The sequence below is a fragment of the Geospiza fortis genome, unplaced genomic scaffold (assembly GCF_000277835.1).
Source record: "Geospiza fortis unplaced genomic scaffold, GeoFor_1.0 scaffold240, whole genome shotgun sequence".
In the NCBI taxonomy this organism is placed as follows: domain Eukaryota; kingdom Metazoa; phylum Chordata; class Aves; order Passeriformes; family Thraupidae; genus Geospiza; species Geospiza fortis.
In genome coordinates, this window is record NW_005054379.1 from 855,189 (window position 1) to 872,091 (window position 16,903).

The 16,903-nt window shown below is 47.0% G+C and overlaps 1 protein-coding gene across 1 annotated transcript; it reads left to right on the forward strand.

Annotated features, from left to right (window-relative positions):
• Nucleotides 1-1,663: 1,663 nt before the first annotated feature.
• On the forward strand, nucleotides 1,664-16,209 carry B4GALT1 (beta-1,4-galactosyltransferase 1; the record flags this gene model as incomplete). The annotated part of the gene is made up of 5 exons (XM_005425004.2): nucleotides 1,664-1,915; nucleotides 8,964-9,151; nucleotides 10,581-10,703; nucleotides 12,181-12,285; nucleotides 12,862-16,209. Coding segments are annotated over 5 exons (804 nt in total), but the record flags the coding sequence as incomplete, so codon positions are not given.
• Nucleotides 16,210-16,903: the final 694 nt, after the last annotated feature.

Here is a 16,903-nt window from a genome sequence, read left to right on the forward strand (position 1 = left end):
CCTGCCCCAGTTCCTCCAATTTTTGCCTCTTCCTCCTGCTGCAGAGCACATTCTGAGCTCTCCCTGCAAGCCACATTTAGGCTTCAGAGAGGCTTCAGCCCTGGCCCTGCAGCTGCAGGGCAGCATCCCCAGTGCCCAGCTTGTACCATGGGGCAGAGAGGGTGCAGGACTGGGCGCAGGTGTCAGCAGTGCAGCTGGGAATTGCTGGGAGCGTGGGCAGACTGATCCCAGTGCCCCTGGAGTCTGAGAAATCACTGCCTTCTCCTCGTGCGAGAGGGAAAACTGGCCTGTTTAACCAGTGCAAAATACAGCGATCAGGAGATCTCTTTGCATCCTGCCACTGTGTTGGTGCTATGCAGCAAAGCTTCCCTGCTGCCCCTGGAGGTGCACTGAGTGCCTCTGCCAGCTTGGCCAGTCTCCTCCTTGTCCTCTCCAGTGTGAGTGAGCACAGGTTAGTGAAGCAGCACAACCAAACTACAGTTACTTCTTCTAAATGACCAGGGAATGAGCCATGAGTCTGTAGAATAATTTCTGCTTTTTTTAGCAGTCACATGTTTTGGAATGCACAAGGTTGATTGAGACGACCACTGCCTTTTTGAGCTCCATAAGTCACCTGTGCTCCTTCCCAAGGGGCTCCCCCAGGGCAGTGTGCCCCGCCTCGGGGACCTGGGGGTCTCTGCAACAAATGTGAGGCAGTAGCGCTGGCGAGGTAGGATGCTCAAACACACCCAAATGGAGGAGAAGGGGAGGGCACAGCAGCCAAATCCTGAACGGGTGATCCTCAGACTGGTATTTATGGCTGATGCTTTATGCCTTCTCAGGGGGCCCTCGGCAACCCCCCACTGCAGACTTTGTGCCAAGTGCAGGTTGTTGACTGGCTGGTGCTGGAAGCAGGACGTGGCAGCAGGAGAGGCCTTTCCTTGGGCTTCCTTGGTGAGTCATTCCATTGGTGCTGGAGCAGCTGGAAGCAAATAGAATGGCCAGCCTGGCTGTTCTGAAAGGGTTTCTCTGGTGCCACCTGGACTTCTCGCTTTTAACCTGGTTTTGACACATTGTTTCAATGGTTTCAAAAGTTGCCACTTTTGAAACTATCTACAGGAATTGCCAACCTGTATGCAAATCTGGATATGGGGATTTTTTATCATTTCTATTACAGAACTTCTAATAAATAAGTGGCATGTCTACAGAACACCAAAAATATCTCTAAGAAAAAAAAAGCAGGAAGGGGATTTTATTCACTTTGCATGTGACCATCCATAGGTGATTTTGTCGGTTGGAGAGCAGAACTATTTTTGAAGCACTTGACTCTTGGGCTGCCTGAGGTAGGTGAGAGCCGAGAGGGCAGTACTTCAGGCTGGTTTTGTGGTGCATGTGCCAGTGGGAACACAGCTCTTGGTTGGCCACACAGACTGTAGGATTTGCAGGTCTCGGTGTCAGTGACTCCTTTGGGTTCTGATACCAAGAGCACAGATTGTGGGTTTGCTCTGACTTGGTGGTGTGAGGTTGCTTTGGGTATGAAGGGTTCAAGCTTCAATACCTCCAGGCACTGATGGGATTGTGTTTGGAGCTCTGTTTCTTAGAAACCAAACTCAACCGAAACCCTAATGTGTGTAAAGGATGTATGCTCAGAGAAATAGATTGTGTGTGTTAATTTGCTTTGTGCTATGACTCTCTTCCAGTTGGTGCACTGCGTGTGGAGTTCTCCCAGCCTGTAAACCTGGAGGAAGTGGCAAGAATAAACCCACAGGTCAGAGCAGGAGGTCGTTTTGCTCCGAAGGACTGTGTAGCGCTTCAGAAGGTAGCGATAATCATACCGTTCAGGAACCGAGAGGAGCACCTCAAGTACTGGCTCTATTACCTGCACCCAATTCTCCAAAGGCAGCAACTAGATTATGGAGTATATGTTATCAACCAGGTAAGATGCTGGAGACAAGCTTTTACACAGCTGTCACAACAGTGCCTGTGGCCCTTAAAATAGAGGAATGGTTGCTTTACTTTGAAAAGCAGTAGGCTGGCAGGCAGGAATAAGGTTGCTTAAAAAAAGAAAAAGAAAAGGAAGAAAAATTTTGCTTCAATGCCTTTGGTGGAAAACCTGAGATTCCCACTTCTGCTAGTGCAATTCACTCTTAAGAGTTTCTGCCTAAAGAAACTCCTTGGTGAGGAGGAAAGAATTCCTAGTAGCACAACCCAATTAATTATCTCTTTCCAAATGTCCTTTTTTCCCCAACTGCTGCAGGAATGGCATGCAGAGATTTTTAAGGTGACAAGTTGGTATTAATGCCTAGTTTGGTAGTAGATGTGCCATAAGTGTGTAGGATTTCACTTTACTGAGCACTTTCTGTTCATGTTAGTGCACAAAGTCAGGATGGAGAAAACAAAGCTGTGACAGTGGGGCGGGTAAATTGTTGTCTTCAGGGGAATAGAAAAGAAACAAACAATCATGGAGAAGTTCTTGGAGTTTTGGGGGCTTTTTCTTTCTTGCTATCTGGTGGCCTTCAATCTGCCTTTTAAGAAAAGAAAAGCATAAAAATGCACATTTCACTCAAGACAAGCTGTCTTAATTTATAGCATAATGGTGTGTTATTAAGTGAGTGTTGTTCACCCTTGGAAAGGCTTAAAATGTGCAGGCATTTGTATAGGCTGCAGGGTGAAAGGGCAGATGCAATTCTGAGAGTCTCAGCAGAGACCACCTTCTGGACAATTCCACTGCAGTTTCTCTCTTGAATATGTATTTTTATCCTGTTTTCTCAGCTCAGTAAGAACTAAGATGAAATAACATGCTTCTTTAAGTGTTAACTCCTTAAATTTCTGCTTGGATCAGCTGGTGTGTTTGGGCATATCAAACACCATGAATATTTAAAATGGTCACCCAGGCGATTAATTTCATCACAGACTTGAAAGTAGGGGGAGACTTATGCCAAGAGAGAAAACTGATACTCCATTACTACAATTTCTCTTGCTTTGCTCATTTCCAGGGTGCCAGAGATCAGGACAAAAGGGATTTCTGGGGAATTAGCAGTAGTTCCGCAGCACAGCAGCCAAGATGGTTCGGTGTCTGCATCTGACTGCGCTTGTGGCCTGGCAGCCACACTGCTGAGGACACAAGGCATCTCTGCAGCATGCAGACTGGTGTGCTGTGTCCTAGAATTGAGCCCTGTAAGGAAACCCATCCTGTGGAAAGCAAAGGGAGCTGGTGCTTCTGTGGTGCAGCAGTGCAGGGCCAGCCTCAGCCCTCTGTGCTTCGGGCTGTGTTTCCTTGCCCATGTGAGTTGCTGGTGCCACAGGGCTGGCTGAGCCACAGACCCTGCTGGCCAGGGATGCAGGTGGTGCCTCCCTGCTCTGAGCATGGCTCGGAAGCAGGAGGGTGGTGTGGCATCCAGAGTGGTCCTGTGGTGGGGCTGCAGCTCTCCCAGGCAGGTGTAGTCAGTGCCAGCTGTGAAAGCTGTCTGCACGCGGTCTGGGGCATCGCTTGTGGGAAAGCAACCACCCCCACTGTGAAGAGCTGGCTGTGCAGCTGGGGCTGGTGTTCCAGTGTGAGGAAGGCAGGGCTGGTGCCCCTAAAGGCAGGCAGTGTCTGAAGCCTGGTTGGAGTCCCTGCTGCTGCTGTGATGGTGCATGCTGGCTTGCATTGCCCTGTGTTGCTGGCTACTCCTCTTCTGTGGTCCTGTTCTCCAGCACTAGGGCTGTGTCCTTTCCAGTTAATTCTCACAGAAGTTTCTGAAGCAAATGCTTTTTCTCGGGTGGCCATAGTTTGAGTGAAATGCAGTACACAGAGTATATATGCCCTGGCCACATCCAGTAGATGTAGGTTGGCAAGTAAGACTACTTGATTTGTAAAATAAACGCTCTCCTTCTGCATGGCTCTAATAAGCCGTGTGTAGAAGTAGAGTGGTCAGTGGTAGTAAAACCGCTGGATGCATCTCCCAAGGGTGAGTGGGAACACTGAATAGAGAGAGATACAGAAAATGTATTAATTATTCCAGAAGTACAGTAAGAAAACAGTCTTATTTCTCTGCTGTCTTGACAATTGCTTTTCTCTTTTTCTTGTCTGTCCTTCCCTTTGCATCTGCCCTCCTTTTTTTTTTATTTTATTTTTCCTTCTAGTGGGGAAATATTACCTTTACTTGTTAATCCTGTCTATATCAAAGCAATCACTGAAGCAAGGAGAATTACTGTGTGATCTGGTTCTTACACGCTGCCTACATGCTCTTCTGTGCTCCGCATCTCATAGAAAGAAAGAGGAGCGCTGAGCCCTGCTACTGCTGCACTGGTAATGTCAAACTTCTTCCTTTCAGCGCAATGTGTTTCTGTCACGAGTCCATTGTGTCTCCACCGTGCTGTTCTCGTGTGCCTGAATGCCTCTGAGTAGGACTTGGCTGAAGTCAGGGGGATGATGTTTGTAAAATGTCCAGTATGTAATGGGAACCGGTGGAAAATAATGTATTGTGTTTCACCTTGCACACTCCACCCCCAGAAAACCCAAACCCTGTGCGTTGGAGGATTTTTCGGGTAAATCTGAGAAGAGGACACACAGCTGGACACGCTCTGCCCAGGGCCCATTGATGCCCCACAAGTGACAAATTTGCAGTGTCTCCCTCAGCCTTGCTCACTCCCACTCTTATCTGTGTGTCCTCCCGCACCTGCGGCCATTGCCACGCAGATGCTCAGCTCTAGAAATTAATCTTCTCACTGTATTTCAGCCCATGCAAATGCCCATGCAGCCAGACTAAAGTTTGGGAAAGGGAAGACTTAGCCAATTCCCTGGAAACTGGGCAGTTCAACCATTTTTCCACTGGCCCCGGTCCTATTTGCAGTGTCTTGGTAGCAGTTTTCCAGAGAGGTGTGTGCGTGTGTGTGTGAGGTGGTTGGGGCATCACTCTTACCTGTGTTACTTTGCAGGGGGTATCAGGTACGTGGGAAAAGGAGGGAATTGTGCTCAGCTGCTGCTTACCCTTGCAGTGGCAGGGGAGGCACGTTTCGACTGTGGCTGCTCTCTCCCACTGCCCAGTGTAATTGTGCTGAGGCCTCAAAACACCCTGTGACAGAGAAACACCAAAGCATCTCCTGATATCTCTCTATGGCTCTGGAAATTTGTTTCTACCTGGTCAAGTCCATGGGAGGAAGGACTTCCCCATGGATATGGCGAGTGTGGTTCAGGCTATCTCAGTGTATCCCTGACTTAGCTAGCAAGCTCCCACCGGCGGTGATGGCTCTCCTCGTTGGCCAGAAACATACAACACACATCCTCACCATTACCTCCATGAGATCTGATGAGCGTAGGATTCAGGAGACACAGATGCAGCCACAATTCATCTGTGCTGTCTGCAGGAGGAATCACAAAGCTGCCTCCTGCATAGATGTGGGAGGCAGAGCAAAGTCAGGACATGTGGCTTCTTGCTGGATTGCAGCTCCTTTAGTTTGAGTAACGATTCCAAAAACCTCAATTTTTTTTCTGTCTAGCACTGAAAAAAAAGGAACCCTGCCTCCTTTGGCAGGTCTGGGTGAACAAGCCAGATTCAGCTGAGGTAAGGGATGGGAAGTAAAAAAGCCTGGATGTTCTTCTGCTCAGGCTGATCATTCACCTCCAGGTGCAAGCAGGAGTCCGCGTTAGACCTTGCAGGACTGAGGCGGCAGTTTGTTCTGGGAGTGACAGAGAGAGTTAATTCAGGAGCCAGAAGCAGGTGCTGGGCACCAGCACTGAACTCAGATGTGGGTTAAATTTCAGGACAAGAGAACATTGGGACAAAATTGTCAGGAAAAGAAAATAGCAAAAATGTGCTTGGATTACATATTTTCTGTCTGAAAGCCTAGGAGAGCATGGAGGCTATGTCTGGAGTTTGACTGCATTGTCTAACTAGCAGTCCTCTGTGTGCTGCCAGGATAATGCTTCTCTGTCCAAGCAAGTCCAAACTAATCCATTTCTTTGTGACAAATAGCAGCATTCATGGGATGACAAGCCACTAGGCAGAGGTGAGGGATGGAGGTTTTTTCAGCAGTGCTTTACCTGCTTTCTCAAAGCTCACCGATGGGTACTGTGCTCTGTGCTGACCTGGAAGGAAGTTTACACAGCTCTGGTTTGTTGTTTGGTTGTTTTTCCAAAATGTCACAGATCAGTCAAAGATTGCAGCGTGCATGTGAGTTTTGAGAGATACTTGAATCTCAGATACTGCAAGCATGCCAGTGCTTCCACATTGCCTTAGGTAAAGAAACAGAGTTTCTGCAAAAAGCAAAACCTCTTGTCTTTTTTTTATTCCAATATGTTGTGTTAAATCCCCACACACCTTCTGGGACAGAAAAGGAACCTCCTGCCTCAAAGCAGTTACAGTTGGTAACAGCCTTGCAAAGTTTGCTGCATGAGGTACATGCTCACCGTAAAGTTAGTAAAAAATGGCTTGGAGAGAGTTCTTTTTTTTTTTCTTGTATAGGCTGTGATTCCCTTCTTCCTAGTCTTTTGGATGCCAGACTGTGAAGCTGCGGGGCCATTTGGGAGGAGAGTGGCAATGCCCACATGAAGTGTTTGCCCTGTGTCCTGCCCCTCTCTGTGCACAGTGTGGGCTCCAGTGTGAGCTCTGCCAGGGTCCCATGGGTGGGGTGACAGGAAGGGTTCTGCATGCTCTTAGTACGAAACTCTCTGTGCTTTGAGATTTTTTGGGGAGAGGTTTAAAAACAGCTCCTTGTAGCGCTGTTATCCCCATGTGTCATCCAGAGGAGTTGGAGTATGCCTGAGGGCACTGGTTAATTACAGCTAAGCCTCTGCTGGTAACAAAATTGGTGCCCTTTGCCTTGAATTTCATTAGGAAAAGAGCAGCCAAAGGGTATGAAATGAGTCCTCTCTCCTAGACTGGCCCCAGCAGTTGCTTTGACATGTGAACATACTGCACTTTGCACCAGCACCAGGATGAGTCCCCCTCAGAACCTTGGAGCCAAGTCTGGGTTTGGTGTCATGGGACCTGAGGAGTGCTGGGCAGCTAGGGCTGGCAGCAGCCTTTGCTGGGGAAAGAAAATCCTCCAATCTCATGACTTTAGCTGCTTCCTCTCCCCAGCCTCTTTGTTCCACTTGCCTTCATTTTCTGTACTTGAGTTTTCACTGCTCTTGCTTTATGCATGATGATGATCATCCACCCACCACCTTATTGTTGTGTGAACCCTTTTGTTTTGGGTGAGGATGCTGAGAATTTGCTCAGATCCTCTTCCATGAAAGCTTACTCCTCCCTGTGAAGTCATTTATGCCCAAGGCAGGTGAGTAATGCTTTTGAAAACTGGTTTGACACTTGCATTTTAAAACCTTCATTTGGAATATACTTGGGGCTGTTTCAAGAACCTGAATTGGTTCTTCAGCAGCAAATCTGTTAATTAGTCTGGATTAAATGGTTACCAAAATGATTGCTTATTAACCAGATAAGCTGTTACAATGAGTGTGGTGTTTCAAGCTGCTGCTCCTTGGGCACAGTATTTTATCCATCCTTGATTTGCATCCCATGTTGGGTGTGGGTAGTGCAGGGTGGGGGTACAGCTTGCACAGTGGGGGAGTCCTTTGTCTTAACACTGCTCAGAGAGCGTGGAGGACTAAAAGTGGAATGGATTTGGCAGTCTTGGTTTCCAGGCTGGCAAAACCCTTCAGTCTCTTTGAGTGATGCCCTATGAGTTTCTTTCTACCTGCTCTGTTGTCTTGTACAGGGTTTGGGTTTGAAGCTGCTGCTGCAGAGTGGGGTCTTCAATTGGAAATCCTTACTCTCAAACCACCATTATTCTTGGGCTTTTGGTACAATCTTCTAGCTAAAAAGCTAAAGTACTCAGCAATTTGTGAGCCTGTACTTGTCCTCAAATCCACATGTGCTTTTAAAATGTTTTTGCCTGAAGAAGGCTGGACAGATTCTCCTCAGGTGCTTCATTACCTGGGGAGGAAAGTAGAGATTTTCCTGCCCTGTTTTTTGCCAGTCCCTTCATTACCTGTGCTTGCCCTGGGATAAATATGCCCTGCTGTAGTGTCAACTCTTTTCAAGTCCTTCCCATCATGGTGACAGCCTTCCTGATTGCATTTTTCCCCATCTGTCAAGGCCCCCAGGACAGATAGACAGTGGTGAAGAGCACCAAAGAAGGGGATGTACCACTGCAGCGGTGGCAGCATCCACCTCTCGAGCTGCAGCCCTTTTGGGAAGCAGCTCGTGCTGGCCTGCCATGCAGTAACCAAGGCTGTGTCACAGCCATGTACCAAACCTGCTGCCCAGGGCCCAGGGAGCAGCCTGCTCCTCTGCCTTCGTGGCTGCTCAGGGCTTGGCAGAGGGTCAGAGGTGAGCAGCAAAGCGTAAGCGTTTGGCTCCTGGTGCCATCTCGTGCTTTGCAAATCAGGTCTGACGTGCTGCTCAGCAGTGGCTATGCCACAGTCTCACAGCCATGTTGTGGCAGAGCTTAGGAGGAGGGTGCTGAAATTCTGGCCACAGCAGGGTTTTGGTCCATGGTCCTTGTCATGGCTGTAAGTTAAAGCACTGCCCGTGTTTCTCTCTGTAGCAAGAGTCCCTTCTTCCAGAGGAGCTCATCTCTTTTTGCTTTTCTCTGCTGCTCCAGGAAGCCCCACCTGCTTGCCCTGTATAAGAAAATTCAATCCTTAAATGCCTGTGCATGGAGTGGGACATAGGAACTGCTTACCATTGGATCAAACCTGCCCTCTTGGGGACTCCCACCAAGAGATGGGAGCTAAGCTGGGTCCAGCCTTTCCTCAGCCATTTTTCCTGCCCCCATGGTTTGCAGCTGTCCCAAGTGCCATTGTCCCACAGGCAGCATTTGGGGTCTGCTGCAAACATGCCATGGATGCTGCAAGGGCACTGCTAGGGCTCGAGCTCAGTCTGTCATCAGGGCATGTCAGCCCTCTGCAGCAACACTGGCATCTGGCAACAGGTAAGAAACTGCTGATGTCAACTGTCAAATTTAAGTCACTTAACTATTTTTATTTGTTTTTAAATTAGGATGGAGAAGAAGAATTTAACCGCGCTAAACTGCTGAATATTGGATTTGCAGAGGCCTTGAAGGAGTATGACTATGATTGCTTTGTGTTTAGTGATGTAGACCTCATCCCAATGGATGACAGGAACACCTACAAATGTTACAGCCAGCCACGGCACCTCTCTGTATCCATGGATAAATTTGGATTTCGGTGAGACGCCTTTTGGAGTGGCATCTGTTTCCTAATAGCACTGCCAGCCTAGCAGGGCAGGCGCAGTGTTACACATGCCCGCCCACCACTGAAAGCATGGGAAAGCATCTCTCCCAAAAGCCTGTCTTAACCTGCAGGGCCCTGCAGGGAGCGGGTGGCTGCAGGGGAAGAAGGTGGAGAAATGCAGCTGAGCACTTTATTAAAATTCACAGCTTCTGGAAGGTGAAACGAAGGGTGAGGAAGAGCTAAGCAGCCTTCGTTTTGCAGATGCCCACATATCACTTCTTGTGTTTCAGTCTAGGAGCTGGAAGACAGCTAGTGTTTCCACCCAGTCTGAAAAGTGAGACACTCTCACACACTGAGAATTATGTGCAGCTTTAAAAAGACTGCATCAGACACTATTTTAAGAGCAAGACAAAATTTTTTGGCTGTTTGGTTTTATGCCAATGAGAGACCTGCCCTGGTACATGAGAGCAGCACAGAGTGAAACTTCTTGCAGCATATATTTGGGTTTAGCAAACTGTTCTGAACAAAAACGTGTCTTGCTTTTCCTTTCAGTTTTGGTTGGTTTTTTTTTTTCCCCTGTCCGAAATCCCCAAGGAGGGGTTTAAAAGCTCATCTATAAAGTGAAGACTGGTCCTGACCCTGTGGTGGCCAGTAGTGCTAAAGCTATAGCAGCGGAGGTGTTGGCAGGGTCTCTGCATGTCTCAACTCCAGACCCAAGCCCTGCTCCAAGCAGGACTGCCACTAGCACTGCAGCAGCTGCAGTTGTTTCATGCACAGAGGTGAAGCTTAAAACAGAAATGCATGGCCCTGGGGATTTCTCTGCTTGTTAAAGCAAAGACAAGTCTGTGCTACATCCTGGTGATCCCTGTGTGGACCCTCTCCTTATGCTCTGGGTCTGAATTTCATCTGTCCCCAGTCTCCTGGTGAATTGTCCCATTTCAGGCGGGAGCTGCTTGGCTTTCTGTGTGCAAGGTCACACTGCCAGCTCAGTTTTGGGCTACACGCTTTCTTTTGGGGCACTGAGGAGTGTGAAGGTGAGCAGTAGAGCTGCACAAGGAGAAGGCTGTGTGGCGTATCCAGTGTCTGTCTGAGCTCTTGCCAGTCCTGTGGCATTCATGTCACCTTCGGTGAGGTGATATGCATTTCAGCCTGTCCTTTGAGGACAGTGTACTGCTTAGTAAAAGGCTGCAGCTACTTCCAGTTGCAAAATACTTCTCAGATATATTTGGGACTGAGCCCACCAGTTCCCTCTCCCTCAGCTGAGTCTAGAGTACCACAACACATGGCTGCTTCCTGTGGCAGGAAGGTGCCTTGCAGTGGGTGTGGGCTGGGTGAAGGGCAGCAGCAAGCCCTTTTCAGGCAGGCAGGCTGCCTCTTGGCTAACAGCTCTTCTCCTCTAATGTGCTCTTTTCTCTATTTCCAGGTTGCCTTACAATCAGTATTTTGGAGGTGTATCTGCCCTGAGCAAAGAGCAGTTCACAAAGATCAATGGGTTCCCAAACAATTACTGGGGCTGGGGTGGTGAAGATGATGACATTTATAACAGGTAAATAATTCTTCCTCCTTGGCATCCTGGGGTGCATTCAGGGTGGGGATGAACACAGCTCTGCTGGTCTCACCTGGGTGTGGGGGGACATGGAGTGTCTCCAGGCAGATGTGTGGGCATTCTACTGGCTCAGTGAGAGCATGTTCCTGCTGGGTGCTGACACCCCATTTCTCAGCTCCCAAGGTGCAGTGGGGAAGGGCTCTAGTTGGAAAAGTCACACCCCTCCCCCTGCCATTGTTCATTCTCCCTATAGCCTCACCTATAGCATCCACACCAGTGCACTGGCTGGGGCAGTGTGCTTCTGGGTCTCCCTGTACTGGCTCAAAGAAGGGAATTCAGGACATGCAGCTGAAGGTGGATGAGACTTTGAACAACCTTGCCCAATGCAACCCAAGATTTGTTTGGGTCTGCAGCCTTGTAGCAGATCCCTTTGTTCCCAGGAGAGTTCCACCTGTCAGGCTGCCTGTATAATGCTGTGAGCCATGTGAGCTTGACTGGAAGGAGGCTGAGCAAGGCTCAGAAGTCCAGGAGAGGATGAAGGTGTTCTCACAGGGCAGGCTAGAAGACCAGGGCAAAGGATGAAAGTGCTACCTTTCAGCTTCACATACCCACAGCATTCACTGAGAGAAATCATCATGAGGGGCTTGTATTTGGAGGCCTTCGTCATGTTTCTCAGTATCAAAACCACTCTGTTATCTTTTCTCTGGGGTTTCTGAATTCTTCTAGACTTCAGAAAAGGTATTTTAAAAAAAATTGTACCTTCCTGAGGTTTTGCACTTCTGTTCAAAAAAAAAAGAAAGGGACAGCTTTCCAGTAGGGCATTCAGAGCAAGGTGGCAGTCCTTTCTTTTTGGGGCACTCGGGTTTTGAGGAACAGAAGATGCTACAAAGAAGTGAAAAGAGAGGCAAACAAGAAATCAAATATTTTTTGTCACTGATATCCATGAAAAAACTCAGCAGGTGCTTTATAGAGAGCATGCGAACAAAGACAGGCTGCCCCTCACCCAGTAGGTCCCAGCTGGTGCCACTGTGACTCTGACCATGTGTCTCCTTTATGCTGCTTCACCACCATTCACTTTGGTTTACCCCAACACTGCAGCTTTCATATCACAAGAAATAAGTGCTCCTCTGGCTCCCATCCAGATGGGTTAAAAACTAGATGGCTCCCACTCAAATTCAAGTCTATAGCCTGGACCAGGGTTAATGTGGGTGTTGGGTGTTGTTTGGAGGAGATGGAGGTGTAAGTGAGGGTGCGGTGAGCTATCTTGATGTTGGCAGGGGGAGGTCTCTACTCTGTATGATAGATTGTGTGGAGAAGGACTGGCTTTCCTTCCTTGTGTTGGCAAGCTTGGGAGTGCATTAGTAACATCCCCCCTCAAAAAAAACCAAAAAACAGTAGGTAAAACCAGTGTTTGTTTGTGGAAGGTGTGGCAGAGCATCCCACATCCTTTGGTGTTTAATGTACTCGCTTTCTGCAGGCTGGTGTTTAAAGGCATGGGGATATCCCGTCCGGATGCAGTCATTGGGAAGTGCAGAATGATCCGGCATTCCCGGGACAGGAAGAACGAACCCAACCCCGAGAGGTGTGTCTCACCCTTCCCCACAGCAGGTTTAGGGGTGCCTCCTGCCCTTGCTGCTCCAACTGCTTGGCTTTCTCTTTGCCAGGCACAAAGGTCCAGTGTGGAAAGGCTGCAGCCATCTCCTTGCTGACTGAGCTCTCTGCTCCTGCTCTGTCAGCTGCCACCTTCCCCTTGCCAGTTTATTTGTTTATACACCTTTTCCCCAACATTGCACTGTGGCACGAAGGCCTCTCCTCTCTTTTTTTATTTTTTAAATGCAGAAAATTAGATTCTAAGCAATTGTTTCCAGCTTGTCTTCAGGGTATAAACCTCTGCTCTAGTGCAGAACTGGAAAAGGACCTGTGTGATTTAAAAGCTTGGCTGCTTCTTCCTAGCTAAAATTTGACCCCATAGGAATGCATTGGCCCATTGCTCAGGCTGGCCAAATGTGGGAGTTTATGGCACTGATACTCAGGTTTTTCTTGAAACACCTGCGATGCTGCCTGAGAGGCATGCAAAGATCAGATTGTTTAAACATTTTTCATTTCTTTCCTTGTTGTCTCCACCCTCTCCCCCACTTTTTTTCTTCCCCTCCTGCAGGTTTGACCGAATTGCTCACACACGGGAGACAATGAATTCTGATGGCTTAAATACACTATCCTACAAGGTGTTAAGAACTGACAAGTACCCTCTGTACACAAAGATCACAGTGGATATTGGCTCCCCCAATAGCTAACATCAGAGACACAACAGAGACTTGCCTATATTGCCCAGGGTATCTGGCCTCACCCATGCATTATATGTGCTGGTTTTATAAGAGTTGCAGTGAACCAAAAAAAAAAAAAAAAAGGCCTCTTTTGGCATGCCAAAGTGTCTTCAAATTGGTTGGACAAGTGCTTTTTAAATTTTTTTTTTAAATTTCAAACTTGACTTTACACAACTTTCTAGCTCTCCGTTGTTTTGTAAGTCTAGAAGCTTGTACATACGAGTTGTAAATAGTTACTTAGCCAAAAATGTTGAATCTGATCTATTTGCTGCAGTACTCCCCATGTCGAATTAATTGTTGAACTCAACATTTTCTGATTATGACTGTCATATATCAACAGTTACTGCCCATGATATTTGGTATTTTGAATGAGGTGTGTGCAGGCATTCTTTTTAATTCATTGCTGTTTTTACTTTATGAAGGACTGTAAAATGCTGCTAAAATTGTCCAAGTTTACGCTTTGCATTAGATTTTTTTTAAATGGAGACAGCAAAATACAACTTTTTTCTCAGAGTGACCAAAACAAACATCTCCTCTATGTGCAGAGCAGGTGTTGAACAATCAAGTCTGGATTCAATGAATGTCATTATTTCTTTTAGTCTCAAAGGAGGCTTTGAGTGAGTTGAGACAGTTTGCCAGAATTTGTGGGTAAGCTCCCTGCATAGGGTGGGAATCTATACAGATGACCTCTCTAAAATCTGTTGGCTTCAGATAACCTTACTTCTGGATATGACAGAGATTATTTGCTTCAGCACAACACCACCTGGGATTTTTTTTGGGGGGTGGAGGAGTTCAGAGAGGTGTTTGTGGTGTTGATTTGTCTTTTGGGGTTTTTTTTTCCATGAAATAAAGATTAATTTCATTGCACAAATAAATTATGGCCTTAACATTTGCTAACAATTGTTAACAGTGGTAGGAAGTTACCACACTATTTAAGTATTGTCTGGAGCTTCCTAAAACCAAAACTTTCTCTTGCAAGGTTGTGCATAAAACTTGAAATCTTTTACTACTTTTGTTGTTGTTGTAACATTTTAGTAACTTTTAAAAGTAATTTGTGTATCATAAGCAGTATATTTAATACCAGATTAAAGTAGGGTGCAGCGTAATAGGATGTGATTCAAAGCCTCCTTTATCTTTAGACTAGTAGGCTTTTCATGTGCGTCATTATGTATAAGCCATGTATTTTGTTTGCTCTGTGTATTTGTCTATTAAATCTCCTGCGGTGCTGAGATATTCACAGCAGGGCCGACATCCAAATGATATTTCTTTTCCTAAAGCCTGTTTGCAATGTGTGTCCTCCCTTCTGATTGTCTTAGGCTTGAGGGGCATGCACATTCTGCAGTACTATTTTCTGTCAGTGCACCAGGGCACCACCTGTACAGACCCTGCTTCTCCTCCCCTTGACTGTGTGTGAAAGCCTCAAGCGCTGACACCCAGGGAGCTGGTTTATGTGATTTAAAGCTCTTCACCAGAGCTCAGAACTGAATTCCTTCTGGTGAGTACTTCGCCGCCAGCTCTGACCACAGCAATTTGCACTTCCTTGGCCTGTGCTGAAGGTTGTTAAAATCAGGGACACTTCTTGTTGTATTGGGGATCAACTTCAGCACTGCCTTTTTTTTTTTTTCTTTCCCCCCCCCCTTTGTTTGGTTTAGTTTGGTTTTTTGTTACATTTTTGAGACCTGAAGGTTTTGCTGAGCCCTTGCACTGCAGGGGTGGGATCCTGCAGGGGCCAGGGAACAGTGCATTTCTTCTTAGGCCAGCAGTGGCTCACAGGACGCAGAGGGACTTTAATTGCTAGATGCCTTTTCAGTCTCACTTTGGAGCCTCTTCACCTCCTTTGGTTCAACGCTCTTTCTGGCTAGACTTGCTGCTCCAGTCATTGTGGGAGCTGTGGCAAGATGGCCTTGCATGGAGCAGGAGCAAAGTGTAAGGAAGGAGGCTTGTGGTTAAGAACTTATCCCTTGTGCTTATCATTGAATATTAAAAAACCTCCCAAACAATACAATAATCCTTATGGCAGATCAGGCTCCAGGTCTTAAAGATGCAAGAGAGTACCAGAAGATGTGTTTTACAGAAATCAGGTAAAAGGTCTCGCTGTAAAACATTGGCATGGGTGTAGTCTGTAGCAGTAATGGAGACACAGGAGAGAATAGTTTTAAGTTTTTTTTTTTTCAAAGCTGCCTTAGAAAGGAGGGCTCCACTTCCACAGGTAGCAGCAGATAACCAAAAATTTATCAAAGCTTCACTTGAAAATGCCATGTCTTTGCAGAGAGCACCTCAATTTTGTGCTGAGCCTTTTGTAAGTCAGAGTTGGGACCTTCAGCTGTAATGTCTATCTGCTATCAGGTGGGTGGGGGAGATGCTGGCAGCATTCCTTGCAGTGAGATTCTTTGGTGGTTAGAAAAAAGTTAGTGCAACAACGCATTGTTTGGCTGTATGCTGAAATTATTCAATGTCATGGAGGTGGGATGAGCGCTTGTTTCTGGCTGTTGGGATCAAAGGTTTCTACAACATGTGCCTTGAAAGAGAGAAGAAATGGAAACTGGAAAATCAGGAAACCTGAAAACCCTTTTCAGCAGAGAGATTCTAGTAGTGCAAGAAGCTGCTGCATAGTTTCTCTTCCACTGCTAAAGCCACAAGCCATGTAAAGAACTGAAACCACTTTTTGTAGCTTATGTTGCCCTTTGGTGCTGACCTGTGATTTCTAGATCTCATTGTCTCTTTGTAAACTCTGTATCAGTCAAACTCATTAAATGCTCTTGACTCGACCTGGCCATGAAATTTCTCTCCCGGGGATTTTCAGGGGCCACATCTACAAACACTCATGTTGCACCGAAGCCAGTTCCGACTGTGTCCTATGGTGGGTGGTGTTTTTTCCTCTCCCCTACTGGTGAAAACACTCAGAGTGATACTGATTGTAACTAACGGTTGAAACCCAGAAAAACAGCTTCAATGGAAACGCTAATGCTTGGATTCTTTGGGATGACTGACTGCTTGTTAGCATGAGGGAGGGTCCTGATATGCTGCTTTCCCCCAGGACTCTACATGTATACTGGACTGCCTTTGGTTTTCCTGTAGATGGTTTTGCTTTTGCATTCTTATCATTTATGTATCAAGGGATGTGTAATCCAATGTGCCTTCTTTACTATTGATGTCAAATAAAAATATTTTCAGTTACAACATTTGGCAGCATTGCTCTGGGTTACTCCTCTGTCTTGGTGGGTTTCTGGCTCATGGGGTGGACTAGACTGTGCATTAATCTCCTTGCATTAACTTTCTCCAGCTTTTCCTCTCTCTGGCTACTCCCTGAATTAATTTCTCTGTGGTGCAAATTTTCTGCCTGTTAGAGACACAGACCTAACAGTCCCCAGATGACACCAGAAAACTGTAAGGTGGTTCCTAAATCTGGGTAGGGGGACAGCATGCAATCCATCCTGAAACCAGGCAGAAGATGCAAACTGTCACTCAGGCCGTGACTGCTTAGGCAAACAGGCCACTGCTTGCTCCCTGAGTGCTTGTGGGTTTGGATAGAGTGTGGAAATGGAGGAGTAATTCCTGGGAAACGGAAGTAAACATTTGCCTGTGTTCCTTGGCAATTTCTCACAAAAACAGTTTCTGTGGAAGAGATCTTTCTGGCCAGACTGTGGCTAAGGCTTGGCATGAGGTCCCCAGTGCTCTCCAGGGAAAGGTGGGCTTGTTTCCAGCTGAGACCAAGTACGAGCCTCTGGGCCCAGGCTGGCACAGGTGGCAGGACATCCCCAAGCTCCTGCAGTTGTTTGCAGGCATGCTCTGAAGACCATATTGACTGAGGGGTCTGGAAGAGAGCAGTGCCTGCCTCTGCCTGCTTTGTCCCTTCACAAGGGCCTCTAAGGGCTT